Source organism: Seriola dumerili, unplaced genomic scaffold, assembly GCF_002260705.1.
Source record: "Seriola dumerili isolate Sdu_G_001 unplaced genomic scaffold, Sdu_1.0 BDQW01001449.1, whole genome shotgun sequence".
Classification (NCBI taxonomy): Eukaryota; Metazoa; Chordata; class Actinopteri; order Carangiformes; family Carangidae; genus Seriola; species Seriola dumerili.
The window spans coordinates 289,605-308,863 of NW_019175704.1; the positions used below are offsets into that span (position 1 = coordinate 289,605).

At 40.7% G+C, this 19,259-nt stretch overlaps 1 protein-coding gene across 1 annotated transcript; it reads right to left on the minus strand.

The window, feature by feature from the left end:
- Positions 1-337: 337 nt before the first annotated feature.
- secisbp2l (SECIS binding protein 2 like) lies at positions 338-19,103 on the minus strand. Its single transcript, XM_022768257.1, has 18 exons — positions 18,853-19,103; positions 13,664-13,872; positions 12,097-12,424; positions 11,782-11,920; positions 10,347-10,570; positions 9,981-10,005; positions 9,687-9,805; positions 9,053-9,163; positions 8,833-8,943; positions 7,959-8,126; positions 7,634-7,775; positions 6,835-7,010; positions 6,524-6,653; positions 6,249-6,411; positions 4,950-5,170; positions 4,127-4,281; positions 3,700-3,919; positions 338-3,143 (listed from the first exon to the last, which is right to left on the minus strand). Exons 1-18 carry the CDS (start codon positions 18,871-18,873, stop codon positions 2,527-2,529), a joined length of 3,279 nt encoding a protein of 1,092 aa, XP_022623978.1. The 5' UTR covers positions 18,874-19,103; the 3' UTR covers positions 338-2,526.
- Positions 19,104-19,259: the final 156 nt, after the last annotated feature.

The following is a 19,259-nucleotide window of genomic DNA, read 5'->3' on the forward strand; positions in this document are numbered from 1 at the left end:
TATTAATCAGTGCATTTTTTTGTCTATGAAATAATTGGCAAAAAAATGCCTGTTACATGTTACATCTTAGAGCCCAGCATGACTTGTTGAAATTGCTTGTTTTATCCTATCAACAGCCCAAAACAGAAACATGTTCACTTTACGATCGTATACAACAAAGAAAAAGCATAAAATCGTAATTTTTCAGAACTTGGAAACATTTATGATTGAAAAGTGACTGAAATGATCAAACAAGTATTTGACTAGTTCCCTATTTGTTTCAGTTTCTACTGCAGTCTAATTTGTGCATATGCTGAGGAAACATAGTCAGCTGTGAACAGAAGATGAGACAGTGAGATGATTTACTTAAACAACATTTTAATGATGTTAATCATCAGTTCATATAGGTTAAGAGTGATAACAGGATTATGAGAAACAGCCTCTAACAATGTTGCTAGTGATGTACAGTCTGAAGGAGACAGTCTTAAATATCCATATAAAGACGAGGAACACGCTGAAAAAAGTACTTCATTGAACCGTATTTTTGTTTTTGTTTTTTTTTTGTTCACATTAGTTACAAGACCTTTACCAGTACTGTATTTACATAGTGCAAAAAACACACTTGCCGTCAATTAACATACTTCAAACACTTTGATGGAAGTCATAGCAACAGAAAGCCTACACACAGCGTACCTTTTATCAAACTAGAAATACTTTCATAATCCCAAGTAAGACATTCAGCACACTGTCATCTCCCATCACAGGGCTTTACATTGCATACAGCCCGACATACTGCATTTACACACTGCATCATCATAGACAGGCTGAAATCTCACTATAATTCACTATCAAATACCATTATCAAATTGGATTCCAACTGTTAAAATGTTAAAACTATCAAATGGCTTTAAGAACATGATGATTGTATTTTTTTTTTAATACAATGCAAAATCAAAATCTCTTTTGTACACTTGTATTTACAGGGGCGTATCATTAGCATGTGCATGACTTTGTGATGACTTGCTTGACTTAAGAGTGGTGACTCTGTCCTGAGGAGGGAGCTTCTCAGCTGTGGTGAACTGACTGCAGACAGCGGCAGTTGTAGCTGGGTGCCGACAAAATTTTGTCTATAGAATCTAGAAGAGCTTTGTAAGGATTTATTTCAGTTGTAAGCAACCATGTCTGTTTTTTTTGTTGTTTTTTTTTGTCAATTTGGCCCCTTTAAACTTCATGAACACCGGTAAACACCTGCTTGTCTGGTTTTATTTGATTTAAATGACATTTTGAAAAGGAAATAGATTTTTGTAAATTGGTAAAAATGACAATTTACACCACGTTTCTAGTAACCCAATTCTTTACTATTAAGTTCTGTGTCCAACTGTATATTTACCAAAACACAAATTTCTCTCTGGACAGAGGGACTCAGTGTTGATTTTAAATTTGATAAACAGACTTCAAAAAAAGTCTTAGGCAAGTTACAGCTTGAGAGTCCCCCCCCCCCCCAAATCAGAGAACAAACACCACCAAAGAGAACAGGAGCACTTTTTTCTTTATGGAGCACAGACAACATCTGGGAACTGAAGACAATTCCAGTCAGAGGAAAACAACCCCAAATAGTTTCACACTTAGCAAATCAATATGAAACACCATTACATACTGTAGTAGAACCACCTAGATGAGGTTATATACACAAAGCTTGTTTTGCTTCTTAGAAGTTAAGTCATTTGAATCATCTGAATACAGAATGGGACACATTACTAAAACACTCTCTGAAGACTGAAGGGTGGGAGTGGTTTTGGTAGAAAGACAGAACCCCTGACACTGTAACATTCTGTGAGGAAAGCTAAATACCAACCAAGCAGTAATTAAGAAATGCATGCCTCTCTTTCCCTCATTGAGCAGTGAGGTGAAAAAAAACACACATTATTTACAAAAATAAAGCTAATGAACACAGCAAAATAAATGCAAACTACAGTATGTGCCTGTAAATACACACACACACACACGCACACACACACACACAAATACTTGCAGAGCTGTAAACCTTGCAGGACTCTGAATAAAGTAAGATGGGAGCTGGAAGGTTCCAACCTTCCTTTTCTGTGAGCTACGGACAGCAGTTCAACATTTCTTGCTCCCAGAGAAGTCCTCGACTGTAAAAGAGTTCAGTTTCAGAGGAGGAAAATCAAAAACTTCCCTCTTAATTCAAGTGTAGCAGGTTATGGGCCGAAGAAGTGAGGGCAGATGAGTTTTTTTTTTTTTTTTTTTTTTTTTTTTTTAAAGAAACGTCAATTACTACCCCTCAAAATGTGTTAGTTGTTGGTTGGTCTGTTGCTGTGTGTTTGTAAGTTCATCAGTTTCTCTGTAATGCGTTAATGGGTTGTGTTTGAGTGTTGGTCAGTTGGTTGGATACCTGAGATTACGTCTAGTGTCAGGGGTTAGAGACAAAGGAGAGAAGCTGCTGGCTGCTGTGAAGAGGGATGTGTGAGAGCGACAGAGGACAGAGTGAATGAATATATAAGAAAAGAGGGAGGAGGAGAATCGATGTCAGCCGTTGACCTTCTTAGCCTCCACTTTCTCTTTGCCCTCCACCCTCGTCTCTGTGATGTCTGCTGAATCAAGGTCCTCCTCGTCTTCACTCTGCCCTCTCTCCTCTTCATCGTCTTCCTCTTCCTCCTCCTCTTCCGTACTTTCCTGGCTCTTTCCCAGCTGCAGGTTTTCCAGGGTCTTTGACACCCAGGATTCGATGCGGCTGCTGAGGGTGGGCACCTCCACAGAAATAGGCTCAGGAGTGTAGTCCTCCTCCTCCTCGTCCTCCTCCTCTGCCTCTTCCAACATCCCGGGGACTAGGGTGGAAGTGGTGGAGGTGATGGAGGAGTTCAGCGGGCCCCTGCAGCTCCCATCCAACGATCCTGTCTCCGTGCTCTGCTGTGAGGCCAGCTCCAATCGGTCGTCAACCCGGACCTCGTCTCTCTCACCGGCACCCTGAGTCAGAGGCCCCGCCCTGGGCTGGGGAGCAGTGGAGCCAGGCTGGGTGGTGTTGGTGGTGGCTGCCAGCGCCTCACTGTCTCTCTGGGCGGCTATGGAAGGTGCAGGGCGACTCGGCTCAGTCTCTACAGTCTCTGGGGCATCTGAAGTCTCCACCATACTTCTCCAGTTGGTCTCTGAAGGAATTAATACATTTGTTATGAAACATTTATATAAACATTTATTCAAGTTCTGTACCTGAACGCAATTTTGAAGAAATTACACTTTACTACTTCACAGGGAAATATCATACTTTTTACATTATATTTAACTGACAGCTGTAGTTAACTAATCCATTAACCCTTTTCAGATTAAAATCATATATAAAAGCATAACATAATCTTATAAAGATTAAGATTAAACCAGAAGTCCCCAAACTTTTTGGCCTATAACCTCTTACTTGATAGTTATTAGCAATTCCACCACAGAGAGAATCCAAATCAGATAGTGTCATTTAAATTATAGTTTGAAGTCAAATCATCTAATTAAAACATTTTGAGTAGCAGAACATGTTTTTTCTTCTTTTCTACCCCATCAACCATGTAACAACCCCCAGATTTGAAATCAGTATTAACAATAGCGGACACTTTTACTTAGGTAAATAATCTTAATACTTCTTCCACCACTAATTACAGATAACCCTAAAGAACTGACAAAGATGAAAAGCAGAGAGACAGAAATGAGGGAGCTTACCGTACTCCTTCTCGTTAACCTCTGAGATAGGCTCAGAGAAGATGGAGCAAAAGGAGATAGCAGAAGCAGCTGAGTGGTTACGGGAATGCCCCATGTGGTGTGGGACTTTCTTGTCGTTTTTCAGAGCCTCCTCGGCTTGCTCCTGCTCCAGAGCTGACACCATGTCCTTGTAGGCCTTCCTAGCCTCTTCTGTCAGAGACACCAGACGGTTGAAGAGACCCTGAAAGGCGCAGAGGGAAGTTAGCAAGACACAAAAAATTAAAAAAAAAAATTTTTTTTAAACTATGAGCTGCTTAGATATGATCCTGTGATTCCAAAGTCCCTATATATCTTTACTGCTCTATAACAACTACTGACCTACAATCTGGATTTTATTGTTACATTCACTCATCAGGACAGAAAGTTTTAGTGGCTGGGAGTGCCTTACCTCAGCTCCAGAGTAGTTGAAAATGCCAACCACACTGACAGGCACAAGTTTGTTGACGCAGCGTCCTAGAGCTTTTCTGCCCAAGGCAAACACAAATGGGATCTCCTGCTCCCTCGCCATGGCGATTACATTGTATAAAGCTTCATCCAAACCACCTGCAACACAGTAAACAATTAGTGACTCAAATAAATAAAATTTAAGAAAACCAATGAACAAAAACAAGAGAAAATGGCAATGACTTGAACACAAGAATGGGAAAACCTGCTGTTTCGGTAATAGATATGTCACTGCGGGATTTTTACTTCTTTATTTACATATCCAGAAGTTACTGAGAAACATCATCATTTGAAGTTATGTTTCTGGCCACCTGATGGATGACAGTCCATGTTCACTCTCTGTTGACTCTGTTTCTCTGCAACTCCTGAGAGAAGTATCACTTAGTTCATCAGCAAGTCACCAACTGTGTCTATCTGCAGTTTGTTGCTGAGCAGGTGGTGTGCAGTGGGTTTTTAAAGCTTTTCTTTCTGAATACCACACTACGAGAGCAATGAGAGTGAACCAAAACAGTAGAGTTGCAGCTGGACAGCTGAACAATGAGCTCAACTCAGACATAAGCCATGGGGAGCTGCAGATTTGTGTGAAACTTCTCTCCAGCTTCCTTTTGTATTGTCACGTTGTTTTCACATTTTTATTAGGCACATTGTTAAACATTATAAAAATACTGATTATAGCTTTAAACATGTTCACAGCTCAGCAGGTCAGACCTCTGACAATTTCATCAAACATGTACTGGTGCTGGAGACAGTTTTGCTGCATTATTCACCTTTGGCCTGGATCTTCTCACAGTTGGGAGAGATGATGACACACTTAATCTTATGCAATTTCATATGCTTGGTGACCTCTCTGAGACCCATGACCAGGCGGCGTTTAGATTTGGCCTTGGTAGGATCCTTCTGGTAGACCCGCTCTTGGAAGCGAACCAGTTCCTGTAACAGCATAGTCACACTCTCGTCGATCTCTTTACTCAGCACTTGGTTACAGTACCTGCAGAAGAAAAGATGACAAGAGAGGGCACAAAAAAAAAAAAGGAGGTTACAGATGTTCAAAACATATTTTGGGTGGCTACCAGGCTAATGATGAAGGCCATCATTATTGTTAACTAGCAGCTCTGAAACAGTAGTAAACAGGGTGAAGAATTGATTTCCAGTAAAAGTGTAACGTTATCCGTTCGCAAAATGTCAGCAATCTGGCAATATGTTACACTGGAAAGTGCCATCAATAAAAAAGCAACATATCCAGTATGCAAGGCTTTAATTTTGTGGGGGTGCCACTAGTGTTAGGACATCTAATGTAGAAATTTTTATTTATTCCTAGATTTTCTTTATGATTGACAGTCAACTTAGATAATAAAAGAAAGATTGTATGGCGCTCATGTATTTGATATACAAAGGGTTTAACCTGATTCATGCCATACAACAATGACAGCAATCATATCATATCCATACAGGGTTAGCAGTGGTTATGGTTATACAGCTGTTCATGACAGCTTTGCTTAACTACTTGTTGGTTATGCTTATGCTTTTCCACTTGCTATCAGACCATGAGATAACATGCAAGCTTCGAGTAACTTTGTGTTTTGACAAAATATCTATCAGAGGGACGACGTAGGGTGGTCTGAGGAACAAGTGTCCTGCTGGTCAGAGCTGAGAGGCGGAGCTTGTCAACAGAGGGTTTTTGGAGGCTTTAAATGCAAAATCTGTTAGAGTAGCGTGGGCTGGGACAATAGGCCTACAGCAGAGGACACAGAGGGACAAAGCTGTGTTTGTAACCACTGGCATACATTTTTGCTGAGAGGGGACAATGTGCTAGGCATCCTTGCCATACTCTACAATTCTTTATTGTACAGTTTCGCCCTTAAAAACACCCATTAACGCTCAGAGTGCGCTTCTCACAGCCAAGGCTCTGTGAGTTTGGAGTGGGACAAATATTTGCGTCGCTAACCATTTTTTGTTACCACACTGTGCGTTTTTGAGACATTCCAATGCCAGGGATTCCTACAAAAGGTCTGTCCTGTTCCTACTTCTGTTTCTCACTCCATGTGTGTTGAAGTGTGTGTTCTTACTCTCTGAAACGTCGGCTGTGGATCTTGGTGATGGCGTTTGAAGCCATGGGACTCCCAATGCCAGAGCTGGCAGGAGAACCCTGGGACACTGGGGTGATGCTATATGGAGAGTTCTGACTGGCCGGGGAAAGGGATGCATCACTGGGCACACTCAGACCATTCTCTGTGGTACGAACAGCAGACCAGAAATAACAATTAGACACTGTTTGGTGGATAAAAAAAAAATATGAGTATTACTGAAATGTTTTCACTTCATAATAATGATTTGCGCTCACCTTCTTGGGAGGCGGGCTCTCGTGTAAGATCATCAGTAAAATGTAGGTCATCCCCATGCTCCTCCTGGCCTGATGACTCTTGTTCCACACTTGCCTTCCCTTTCTTCCCTTCACGTTCCTTCAAGATAATCTATAGAAAAGAGTAAAATACAAGAGAAAGTAAAAAACAAGGGCACTTAAAAAAAAAAAAAAATTGGATTATACTTCCATGGTTCAATGACCCCCATTTCTTTTACCAACTTTTATGCAGGCTAAATAACATCATATAACCACCTCTTCTAACTCATCAACTTGAACTTAAAATCATCAACCTTCTTAAGGGCTGTTGGCCGTTTCACTTTGGGAATCTCTCTCTCCTTCCCTCTCTTGACACGGGGTGCAGTGGAATCCAGGGCATTATGAGGGGCTGCGTATAGCTGCTGATGACCCTTCAACGTGGACGGCACATTGGTCGAGCCTGAGCTGTGGAATGGGGTGGTTGTTCCAACTGGAGAAAAGAACAACAAAGTTAACAGTTAATTAGAATATATGCACATGCAAGTGCAAAGGGGTTCATAATGCTGGGAACTGAATTGGGACTGTCAGATGGTTTTGTGTCAATTTAATGCCTCTGGTCTGGCCACTCAGTGGGGGGTGGGGGGAGTAATTCAGGCTAATGTCAGTCACAGTTACCAAGTCAGCTACACGAATGAGTTCTATTATGTTAAAAAGAAATTAAGAGTATTGTTATATTTTGTATATATTTTTAAATCATTATTTCAGTATATTTTTCAGTATATTCAGGATTTCATCAGTATTTGTCAAAAACTTATTAATGGAGCAAAATCCTGATAACAGCTTAAAACCAGAGGAACAAGAAAACTAAATTTGCAAAGAACACTGGAAACAAGTAGACCACCACTAACACTGAATGAAAGACATTTAATGTGACATTATATACTCAATATAATACTTTAGCCTCAAAAAAGAGAGAGTATTGAGTTGAATTGACATTTTGACAGTATTTGACAGACAGCTCAAACCATTATTGCAAATTACTGCTGGGTTATTGCATCATAAAATAGTTTATTTTTTCATGCCACTTGTTAATGTCTGATCGTTTTTGAATACCTGTAAAAGACAGTGGCTTGGTATTGGTGAGTTGCCTGGCCTTCATAGCCTGCTGATGTTTCTCTAAAGCTGCCAGCATGTCTCCCAGGTCCAGCTCAACAGAGGTTTTACTCTTCTTCCCTGCAGCTTTGGTGAATGCCTCCTGCCGGGCGAGGACAGACAAGGCAGAGCAAGGTCATCATACCCATGAAACAATCAAATACAACTGAAGATCAGAATGGTACTCATAGGCCAGGTGGCCCAGTTGTGAAGACAAGAAGTGATTAAATGCATCAACATTCAAACCCAGAACCTAATGAACAGCAGACAACGTTCAGCTTCATACCTGTAGTTTCTTCTGCTCCATGCTGATTTCAGAGTACTCCTGTGCAGTGGCCAACGCAGCAGCCAGAGCCTTCTTCCTCTGGCTCTTGGCCCTCTTGGGAACAGAGGTTGTAATGGGGATGGGTGTCTGCACAATGTTGATAGGGGAGTTTTCTGGTAGGTTATCCAGCTGTGAGGCATATAGAGACACAAACAATATTTAGTAGGGGTGTAAAGATTAACTGATACAAGAGTCAGTGATTAACAGATACACAACCACTGATCCCAAATTCTGCATCAAATTTGGGAAAAAACACGATACAGCTTCAAGTGTCCACAACATTCACACGCTGGAGGAAATATGTTTACAACTGCTGCCTCATGTTTACATCACATAAGCAGTGTTCAAAATATACAAGGGGCACCACACACTTTGCTACAAATTTCAGAAGTTGACATATGCCCAATGCCACTTCTAAGCTTTTCCTGGTTTGAGACAAAACTGTTACTGAAGCTACGTGCCATTTTATTTAACAGGAAATGTATACAGTCTATAGTCCAGTCCATCCATACAGTGTAATCAAAAACACCAAATTCAGAGTGATCACAATGACCCAGGAAAAAATTCTCCCTAGGGATTGGCCAAAAAAAAAAAGAAAGTTGCCCAGTGGATCACTGCTTGAGTTTTACTGTTGCTGGTGTGACAGATCATGTTCTGCGGTATTTCTAATTTAGCATTTGAAATAAAAACTGAGAAAATAATAAATTAATTTAGTCACACTTACTATTAAAGAGTCAAATTGTCTGAGAGGGAGAGACACACACCCTGCAAACAGTCAGCACACGACACAGAGACCCTTGAAAGACCGGCATCTTCAGAAAGCATTTTCCCTTACCAGGTTTTTGGGCAGTTTAGGTTGCGCATGTGTCTGCGCTGGAGCAGATTCAGGTTTGGTATTGCGTTGGGCAGCCCCTCCAGTAGCAAGATCTGGAAACTCATCTTCATCCTGACGAACATGTATAAAACATGTCAGCACAACAAAAGACTCTGCCGAAAATAAATACATAATGAGAGTGATGGTTACAGAGAAGTCATTCCAATGAAACTTCTCTCACCTCGAAGTAGAGGGGCTCTGGAGTGAGCTCAGTGCCAGTGACCACTGCTGGCTGTAGTCTTTGATCTGACTGGTTGGGTGGCAAACGCCCTGGATAGCCACTATGGAAATCCTAGAAGGCAGAGAACGGAGGACTTAGACAGGGTACCACAGCAATTCAATATGCTTATTACCCTCTATACTGTATATCTGTGCACATGCTGTCTGGTGAGGAGACCACGGTAGGAAGGAAGGAAATAGCGAAAACATCAAAGCTTCATTACATTCATTTTTCTTGCTCATGAAAACTTCCCAGTAGGTTAACTCAAGTATACACCCCTGTGGTTGGCTGTTTTTTTTTGCTTAAATCGTTTATTGGCTGATGGAAAATACTGAATGTGCATTATGTAAGAGATGCGTGTTTGGAACTGGTGACGAGTTCTGACAACCCTCTGCTTGAATTTAGGAGAAATGTGACTGGATATCCACACCACATAAAGGGTTAAATACATATTCTGAGAAATACTATCTTCAAATGCTAATGATTCATGTAATTTTAATGCTAAATATATGTTCAGTATTTCACAATACTCTCAGAGTGTTATCAGAAACAGAAGCCTTTAACTTAGTGTCTACTCAAGTGGGACCTATGGTACCTGTGAGAAGTTTCTCTGTTCAGGAGTCTTCCTCTGGTCTGCTCTGTGAAACTGACCGTTCCTGTCCCCCCAGGCCTTTGGGGGAGCCTGGGAGGTTACATTTACCCATGTACCTGTTACTGAATAAAAAAAAAAAAACATTGTAATTCTCACATGAAAGAAAAATTTCCATCCATTTGGAATATATTAGATACAGGATACATCAGAAATATGATTATAAAAGCGTGGTGTGAAGACTTGTGGAAAGGAAGGATTCCTAACACCTGATTTGAAAACATATTGCATCAAACTTACCTGTCATTACACCAGCCTCTACTCCCTATAGGACACAGAAAATATTAAAAAGACAAGTTAAGATATCTAGTGTATGTTAAATATGCTACTATATATTACACTGTGAGGGCAAAGGAAATGTAATTGATTCAGTTAAATGGGTATTCCCTCTGTGCACTGCTGTTCCAGAAGTGGAGTCAAGTATGTTATGGTATGTCCTAGTTGTTCTTCCTGGTATTTCAATGACGTCTACATTTGTTACTTCAAAAAACTGTCACAAGCGCAGCACCTAACCCCAACGCTAACCCAATTATTAATGTTCAGACTAAAACAAATTCTTCAAAAATATGTGTTGGATCTGGAATTGACAGTAAGTAGCAAACATACCGTGGGTGCTGTTGTATTCTCTGCTGTTCGTTGCGTTACCCCAGCTGCCTGGTTGTGCTTGGGGCTACAGTAGCCACTGTCGCTGTCTATATCGGCCTCACTGGCGCCCTGCTCATTGTAGCTTTCAGCTGGATGGGACGCCCGTCTTCTCTTTGTACGGTTCTTCCACAGCAGAGGACTAGCCCGCTCAGCAGCACACCGCCCTGACACATCACCTGGGAAATCTGAGGACAGAGTAGAAGAAACTAGACCTGAAATAAACTTGTTACACGCTGTTTCAAAGTGGAATAAAACTGCTACTATTATCAGGATTTTAGCCTAGGTGTGTAATGAGTGTAAATGATTCATAGGAACAAAAATCTTTGCAGTCAGTCTAATATTGAGCAAGAACGGTAAACCCGGAACTGCTAAACAGCTGCTGGAACGAAATCAACAATGCACTGGCCCAAGTCAAAGTCTGTCCACTTAAAGGGCTTGTTTTTTTCCACTGACGAGTTCAGATTGACATTTTAAGTTTCTGACAACCTCATGGATGTTACCTTTTTGTTAAAGAGGAAGATCCTTGTTTAACCAGAAACACATGTTATATAGCTCTGTTCAAAACTAACCAAACGTTAATTTTACCTTGATTGGTTTGTTTGTGTTACTGTGTGGTAGATTTTACTTAAGTAAAAGATCCAAATGCTTCTTCTACCACTGAAAGTCAAACAATCTGATCCCGTCTGTGGCAAAAATAGGCACTTTTAATCAATGTACTTTGATGTGGACAAATATACCGATTGATTACATTGAAGCAGCTGTTTAGAGGTTCCGGGTAGAAGGTACAAGATTTTTGTCCCTATCAATCATCATCCTCAAAAGAGGAACTATAAATACTCTAGGTGATTCAATAGAAACTCACGGATCACCAACTTGGACCTGGAGTTAACAGTATGACGTTTTTCATGCAACACAAAACCGCAACTGAATGACCAAACTATTAACACAGGCTATCGAGAACAGAGACATCATAGGTGACACCATGAGCTGCACACATGTTAACCTTGCCAACTGGAAACTCTGCATTCCAGTTCTTTTCAAGTTTAGCACAAACATCATCAACATCAACCTGTAAGACCAGACACTGCTCTTATCGGCATTGTGTCCCACTTCCTCACTGACAGGAAAGATTCTTGTTCACAGACAAAGCATCTAACTTTAACAAAGCTAACTTTTAACAACGTCTGGAATGTTCTGAGCGTCGGCTTCCTTTCAGCCACAGGATTAAAGAACAACACTGGCACTGGCCACAGAAATTCAAACTATGAATTTTCCAATGCAACAACAAACAGGCTTCTCATCTTTAATTGGTAGTTATTGGGAAGTAAAAACATCTGTTTACACCCTGCATGGTAGGACTTAAATGTATCTTTAATTATTGCCATCGTATTCTTACCGGTCTGCTGTGCTGCATCCACCAGCATGACTGTCTTGGTCCTACCATCAGGTCCCAAGGTGCACACCTCCTTCTGCACAGCTACATTCCTTGTTGGAGGCCGGCGACCCCGGGGAGGCTGGCACACACCCAACTGTTGCTGCAGGAGAGAGAAAAAGAGGTAGGGCATGCTCACCAAATAGACCAAGGATGAGGACGGACAATTTTTGGTGATACAAATAATATACAATTTAATATATATATATATATATATATATAATGATAGTATATAAGATATAAGTATAATATGACAATAAGGCTGTTGTCCTTTTGTACCTTTGGGAGAACATTAGGCCGGATCATGCCTCTCCCTCTCTGACTGGCCATCCCATATGCTGGCCCCAGAGGCAGTGGTCTTTCCCCAACATCTGCTGAAACAGGGTTGACCACTCCAGCTTGCACAGGACCTGCATAGGTGCCAGGGAAAGGCTGGTAGAAGCCCATCACAGGTGGGCACGGAGCAGGCATAATCTGGTAGTAAGCATAGTCATTGGAAACAGGAGGCTGGGGGGAAGACAAGATGGGGTAGGCCAGGTATGGACCACCAGGGGTAGGGTTAGGCTGCTGCCAGCGCAGCTCCCCTCCATTATACATAGGATGTTGCCTGTGAAGCAGTAGAGAGGCAATGTGTTAAAGTATTACTAATATTCTAGTCTTTCAGCTTTAAAGAAAGACCAAAGTATTTGAAAAAGCTGGCATTTTCACTATGTGTTGCAGCAGAGGATTGAGTGTGTCCATATCCAATCCAAAATGTCCTGCCACAACATTAACAGAATCACAGTCCTCTCCCAGTGGATATTACAAAAGTGGATGGTACAAAATACCACACAACATGACAAAATGTTACAAAATGTATGTTGAAACCACAAAGGGAAGGCTGTGAATCAGGTTACATTGTCTTAATGCTAAGCTATTTAGCTGTCAAATGTTATTTTAAATGAGGTCAACTTTTGACTAAATGTCTAAGCCTGCATTACATGGAAAAGGAAAAGATGACGAATATATGTAAAATCAGATCTGTAATGACACAAACTCAAAATTACAAAACTCACATTCTCAGTTAAGAAAACCATGATCGCAATATCCTGAATTAATCACAGCATTGTGTAAAGTTTTTTGAACTTTGTGTCACTTACTTAAAACACTTCTCAGTTTGTATTTTTTTTCAAACATGCAATGGGAAGACATTTTGTGTTCCACAAAATAAGATTAACATTCATTTAGCAGGAGAGAGGTGGTGCCTGGGTGGGATGTGGCAGTAATGTGTATGATGGTTGGTTTGTTAGGCTGTGTCACATGCAGAAATGTTGATAAGGATCCAGATGACATTTTCACAGCCAGCTTACTATAGCGGGTATTTCCTTGCATTCAAATAGTGGGGAAGGAAACAAAGGAACGGATGTGTGCAGGATACAGCAGATCACTCTGGACAAAGAAAGAGCCACTGGAAACATAGATTGTGGTTCCATGTAAACTCTGTAACTCTGGGGAGGTTTCCATTCATAGTTAAGCACTCTTAATCAACAGAGCAATCTAATGGCTCTAACTCAATACACTCTTTAAAGGATTTGATCGTGATCTCTTCTGTGAAGCACAACATCAGGGACACAGTGTTCTCTTCTTCTTATTTTAGTAAACAGTTATTCTGAAAATAGAAAGGTCCAGAAGAGAGAAGATTGTTCTTGTGCAGTTCAAAATGGGGGCACCAATCTTCCCACAATGCCACAGGGATTGGCAATATTTCTGCTAAAGTTGACACCATTGGCAAAATTCATAATTGAAATGAACCACTGTTAAATGAGGTTTTCACCCATTCCTCAATCTCCCCCTGCTGGAACAGTACCTGTTGGGTTGGTTCTCTTGGACAAAAGGGTAGCAGGTGATGAGGTAGCTGGGTATGGGAGTGGTTTCCACCCCACCACCACCTCCTCCTATACCTCCGCTCCCTCCTCCACCACCCGCCTCTCCAGAAAGACTCATGCTGACCAGGGATCCTTCAAGACCTTTCTTCTGTGGGATGAACGGTTCCACTTCGGCTGAAAGCTTCACATCCTGCAGTGAAAAATGAACAGCCATTACTGCCATACCATGATCAATGGCAGCCACTTAATGACTACTTGGTGTCTTTGAAAGAAAAATAGGTCCGGGCCCAGAGAGCACAGACTGATTTCTCAAATTGGTTAAAAAAAAAAAAAGTTGCTCAAGTCAGTCAACACATTCTCTGTTTGTGTTTTATCAAGCGTGCTGTTAGCCTTCTCCATACCTGTATCTACACAGTAAAACAGATCATATAATTTTATTACTCTTATTGCCATCCCACACATATCAAATGGGATAGTTGTAAGGTGGAAGCTGATATCAACTGATATCGACTACTCATGAAAACCCACCTACATTTTTCCATAATTTGACTGTGCTCTTTGCGTAGGTTGGGCAGGTGGGCCTTAAAATTAAAAAAAAATAAATGTCTTTTTAATATCAGCTGAAAACATGGTAAAAGCCACAACTGTATAAGTATTAAATCTATACCAAGATTTTTAAGATATTAATCTGAGTACTGGATATCTGACAGAGACCGAGGGAGCTGTACATAGTCTCCCAGCACACTGACCAACCTCCCATTCCTTTAGTGGTAATCACAGCAGAGCACTGTATTTCCTCACAATGCTCCTGTTGTTTTAAGGTCTTATGTGTCTACAGCCATCAGTAAAAAGGTGACACAAGGACATAAAACCTTTATGAGGCTATAGATGACATAACACACAGCTGCCAGAGGATCTAAGCAAAGTACACAACATGTAAGAGAAGAGCTCCAGCCACTCATCCATCTTCTTGTTAATATGGTGAGGCTGATCTCTGTACTTCAAAGCCAAAGGGAGCTTACAATTTGTTTTGAGAGATAAATGCCATCAGCTGCTAATACCGGCCATACACCAAATGACTTTTCAAGCGATTTCACTGTCACTGACAAATTTCCAATGTCGGAATAAAATCATGAAAGTTTTGTTTGAGTTGTAGTGTGCTCCTGTCACCTCGATGGTTTTGCGTAAGGTGGTCATCTGAGCTCTCTTAAGTCAGTCTTTTTTTCCATCTTTTCTGATGAAATTAAATATGTTTAATCTTATCATTTAAGTTTTTAGTCATGGCTTATTCAAATACTGACATTAAAGTACGTGAACACCTTCACCTTCTCCAGCACCAAACAGGAAGCAGCAAACCGAGTTGATAGTGAGCATGGAGGCGACTCCGGGGAGGCGCAAGAATGTGAGTCGCTTGGTGTAAGGCCGCCATTAAATAGATAAGGGATGCAAGGGTAATTGGACAAAAGGAAAAGAGTTTAAAAATAAAACAGGAAATCATAAATAGAAAATGCAAACAGAGTCATTTTAGATGTAGCTGCAACATTGAAAATTGAATATGTAAGGTACAATAGACGCACATTTAAAGCTTTTGTTTCAGGCCTTAAATGCTGTGTTGTTCATTTTCCTCAAAGGTTTTGGCCTTTGAGAGCACCTGGGGACAAACACCAGACTCAGCCTTGTTATGAAACATATACTGTAAGTTAGGAAACAGTGATTAGTTTCTAACCACTTCTCAACTCTCACAAAAAAGTGAGAAACAACAAGGAAACTGGACTAAGATGGAATCACATGTGCCACATGTCTGAGTTTTTGCCAAATGAGGAAATGAAGACAATAAAGTGACCATTAGAATAAAATGAAAAAAAATCAGTAGAAAGTATATCCCTTTCTGAAATCCTTATAAAGCAGCACAGACGTACCCCTATATTATCCATAATGTTTATAAAGATAATGTATGATAATGATTATGTGATGAATTATTCACAGTACAATGATTTTATTGCTGCAAAATATTTCTTGAAAGGAATAAATGGGCAAAAACAAGAAAAATTACCCCTAAGTGCCACTTTTGTATAAAATTGCAAGCAACATAGAGGTTTGGAGCATTCAGACAAAAGGCCATTTTCTGTGTACAAATTACCACAAGATATACATACAATAAAAAGCTATACAAACAAATCAATAAAGCTATTCAGTCAAAAAGCTGTGACATATTTACTACAGGCACAGAAGTCACTCAAAGTCTTCTTCTAGTCAGTCTGGTTTTATGGGTCTCCAGATATGTGGATCAAGCACACCAAGCAGGTGTGTGTAGGTGTAGAAGTGTAGGCTGTTGTAGGAAATGATACAGTAGGCCACTCAAAGGCCAAAGATTCGAGATATGGGGCACTGGAAGACAGGCTTTGGGCTGAAACACAGAAGTACTCCCAAGCTCAATCAGCCACTTCAGACTATTGTTCTGCAGAAACCCAGAGACATGGCCTCAAATGGGTAGGTTACGCTTAGTGATGACACCAACTAATGGGCAGGCCTGTATCTCCTTAATACCTTAAAAAGCAAAAATCTAATCAGAAAGCATACCATTGTTTCATGTACAGTACCGTATGCTACATGTAAAAAATAACAGAGCAATACTTTTCATATTGTACTACTGCATGTTTTAACATAGTAATCCTTATTCTAAAGTCATAATATCAACCTAATACCGTGTTTGTTAATGTCAGTATAACTGCTTTAACCTTCATTTCTTACATGCTCGCCAAAGTAAACTATCAAGAGTTTATTATCAAGCGTTATTGATATATGGTAAGGAAGTAAATGGAGCAACTGACAAAAATAACATAACTGCCCTCCCTGTCCTTTCCATTGCTGTCTCTGTCTGGAAGCATCTTTCACACCTCTGAGTACTTCTCATTTGACATAATGTCGGCATTGGTTTAATCCAAGGTGGCAGCTCTGTCCAAGGGGTTCCATTAAAATGATTTGCTATTGTGCATAGGATGAGGAGAGGGGAGAGGTGACAGGGTTCAGAGTACAAAGAAGCCCCCTCACTCTTCTGAAACAGTGGTCGGGATGCATGAATAGAGTGTCAGTGCAGCCAGTGGATGTCACACAGACAGCTATTGTCTCCCACTGCTACTGTCTGTGGGTGGTTCCCTCATTTTTCCTTAGGTAATCTGTAGAATCCATCCCATCTAAAAAAGAGTCATGGTAAATAGAGCCTGTTCTGCCAGGCTAGTATAGAAAACCAAACTACAGATCTAAAGAAAGATTTTTTACAATCTCCCAGAGAGTAATAGCAGCCTCATCCAGACTGATACATTTGCAAGGCTTTAAGACTACAGTAGTCGGTCTGAACCTGTATGATGGCACAGTATAGCTGATAGGGTGTTGTTATAGGATTAAGTTTGAGAGGATAAAGTAGGGACAGTACTACAGGATAAGCTAATTACATAGCAAGGCACAGCATGGAGGCCTCATGTGCTCTAATGGTGAATCTTCAATTCTGAACACTAGTGGACAAATCCAATTATATAAAGAAAAAAAGGTTTAGGAAGACAGAGCCTGTCAGAGGATCAATCTTTTGATTCAACCATGAGTCTTTGTGTATCTCTGTTAGTGAGAATAGCTGTGATTGTGAAAGAGGCAATGAGGTCAGACCCAGATGTGCATCCGCTGGGGATGACAGAACTCTGAGTGATTCGACTGGGGGCTACTGATCTCACAAGCCTCTGTTTGTGCAAGCATTTATTTTCACACCAGTAGCTCTCCAACACTACCAGACAGTATCTGTTTCTGCACTGAGAGCAGGGTGGGCTGTGTAGGTAACAGAACATATGCATTAAAGCTTTTAAAAAACCAATCTAATCCAACAATCATGCAATAAATCCCAACTTGAAATTGTTTTAGAAAGGTGTTGATTCAACTTTATTATCATTTTGGAGAATGTAGTTTGTGGTGCTTTGTATTATAGGGAGAGGTGTTTCTGATATTTTACCTACCTTCATTGAAACAAATGGGGTGGAGAAAATAATAGAAACACCTCTCGATATAACAGCACCACAAACTGCAGCTTCCAAAATGACCGTTGAGTTGATTCAATACCTCTCTGAAACAAATTCAACACAAACTAAACATTATAACCTTAATTTAGGTAGTATTTATGGAAGGGCTGTTGTACTAGACTGCATTTGTGTTAGCTAGGAGTGCATAATAAACAGGCAACTGAGTATAAATGACACATTTTTAGATGTAGTCCTTCGGGGAATAAGACACTGAGGAGTAGACCTAAGGACCCCTTGTTGTCAACCAGAGAACACAACCGTCCAGTGGTGCTAGCTAACATGTTAACCTGACATAGATGATGGACATTGCCTATTCGCCTTGAACAACAAACCCGAGCACAACCAAACTAAACTTTCTGCATTGCTAACAGCGTCATAGGAATGCCATACATGCAGAAGAACCAGACATTCCCCTCATGACGGTCCACAAAACCTCTCCGCCTCCCCTGACATCAACACTACTTTCATGTACACATTCCTATCTTACCGAGACCTTTACGTGAGGTGTAGCTCTCCAAACTGTTACCAAACATTTCGATAGAAAAAAAGAAAAATAATTCTGCCAGCTAGTGTCTGTGATTAAAATGACCAGTGCCGTCAAATGACAGCTGAGATGTTTAGCTTCAGCTAGCAGGCTAGCGAAGCTAACATTTAAACACAGTCTGTCTTTGTGCGCTTAACGCATTGGAATAATGTCATGAAAATACATCTAAGTCATTTTATAAAATGGACAAAAACACATACACCGCAACAGAAGAAAAGAAACGCGTTATCTGCTGTGTTTTATACGGAGCTGCGGTTACCGTTAGCTGTTTAAGGTTAGCTTACTAGCAAAATGAGATAACTGTTTGACTTGTTGTCTGTGATCAAACACCAAACCGTGTGGTGTTGTTATCGATGATAATGACCTAAACAGGTAATTTTCGTCTAATTTAAGAAACGCTGCTAGTTGTAATTACAACACCGGAATATCAGCTTTTTGAATAACATTAACGAAAATACAAATTTGGGCCTCGGCAGCTTAAACCAACGTTATGTTCCTTTTTCCACCCGCTAAAGCCCTAGCAAGACCCCAACAAAACAGATAATTTTAAAATAAACTGTACCTTATTGTCACTAGCGTCCATGTCAGTCACCCTCGCCGCGACAGACCTTCATTGACCACAATGTGGACGTCAAGAGGTGGGCCCTTTTAATTTCTTCATTGTAAATAGAAATAATTATAATGATGTTCACCGAAGCCTTGTAGTGACTCACACCCAGTTCCTACTAGACACCACCGCTAACTGTTGCTAGATGCTGCTGCGTCAGCTGACGGAGCTCAACACAGACCGGCCTGTGGCTGAGGCGCTATGCTGCCGAGAGAGCAAATTGCTGTCAGTGTGGAAATGGGAGTCACCTGGAACGGAAGCCGCCGAGGCCCAGAAAGCTTTTACTGGCTGGAAAATGCAGTACGTCATGAGGGCATAGAAATATCTTCAGTGAATTAACTCAAACAAAAGAACGATTTCTT

Bases quoted from the DNA above. Each gene is read 5' to 3' on its own strand.
- secisbp2l (XM_022768257.1), bottom strand. From the start codon at position 18,873: ATGGACGCTAGTGACAATAAG. The intron at 10,571-11,781 runs GTAAGAATACGA...CTCTGTCCTCAG, and splicing joins GGATGCAGCACAGCAGACCG to ATTTCCCAGGTGATGTGTCA. The intron at 4,282-4,949 runs GTGAATAATGCA...ACTGTGTTGCAG, and splicing joins TGAGAAGATCCAGGCCAAAG to GTGGTTTGGATGAAGCTTTA.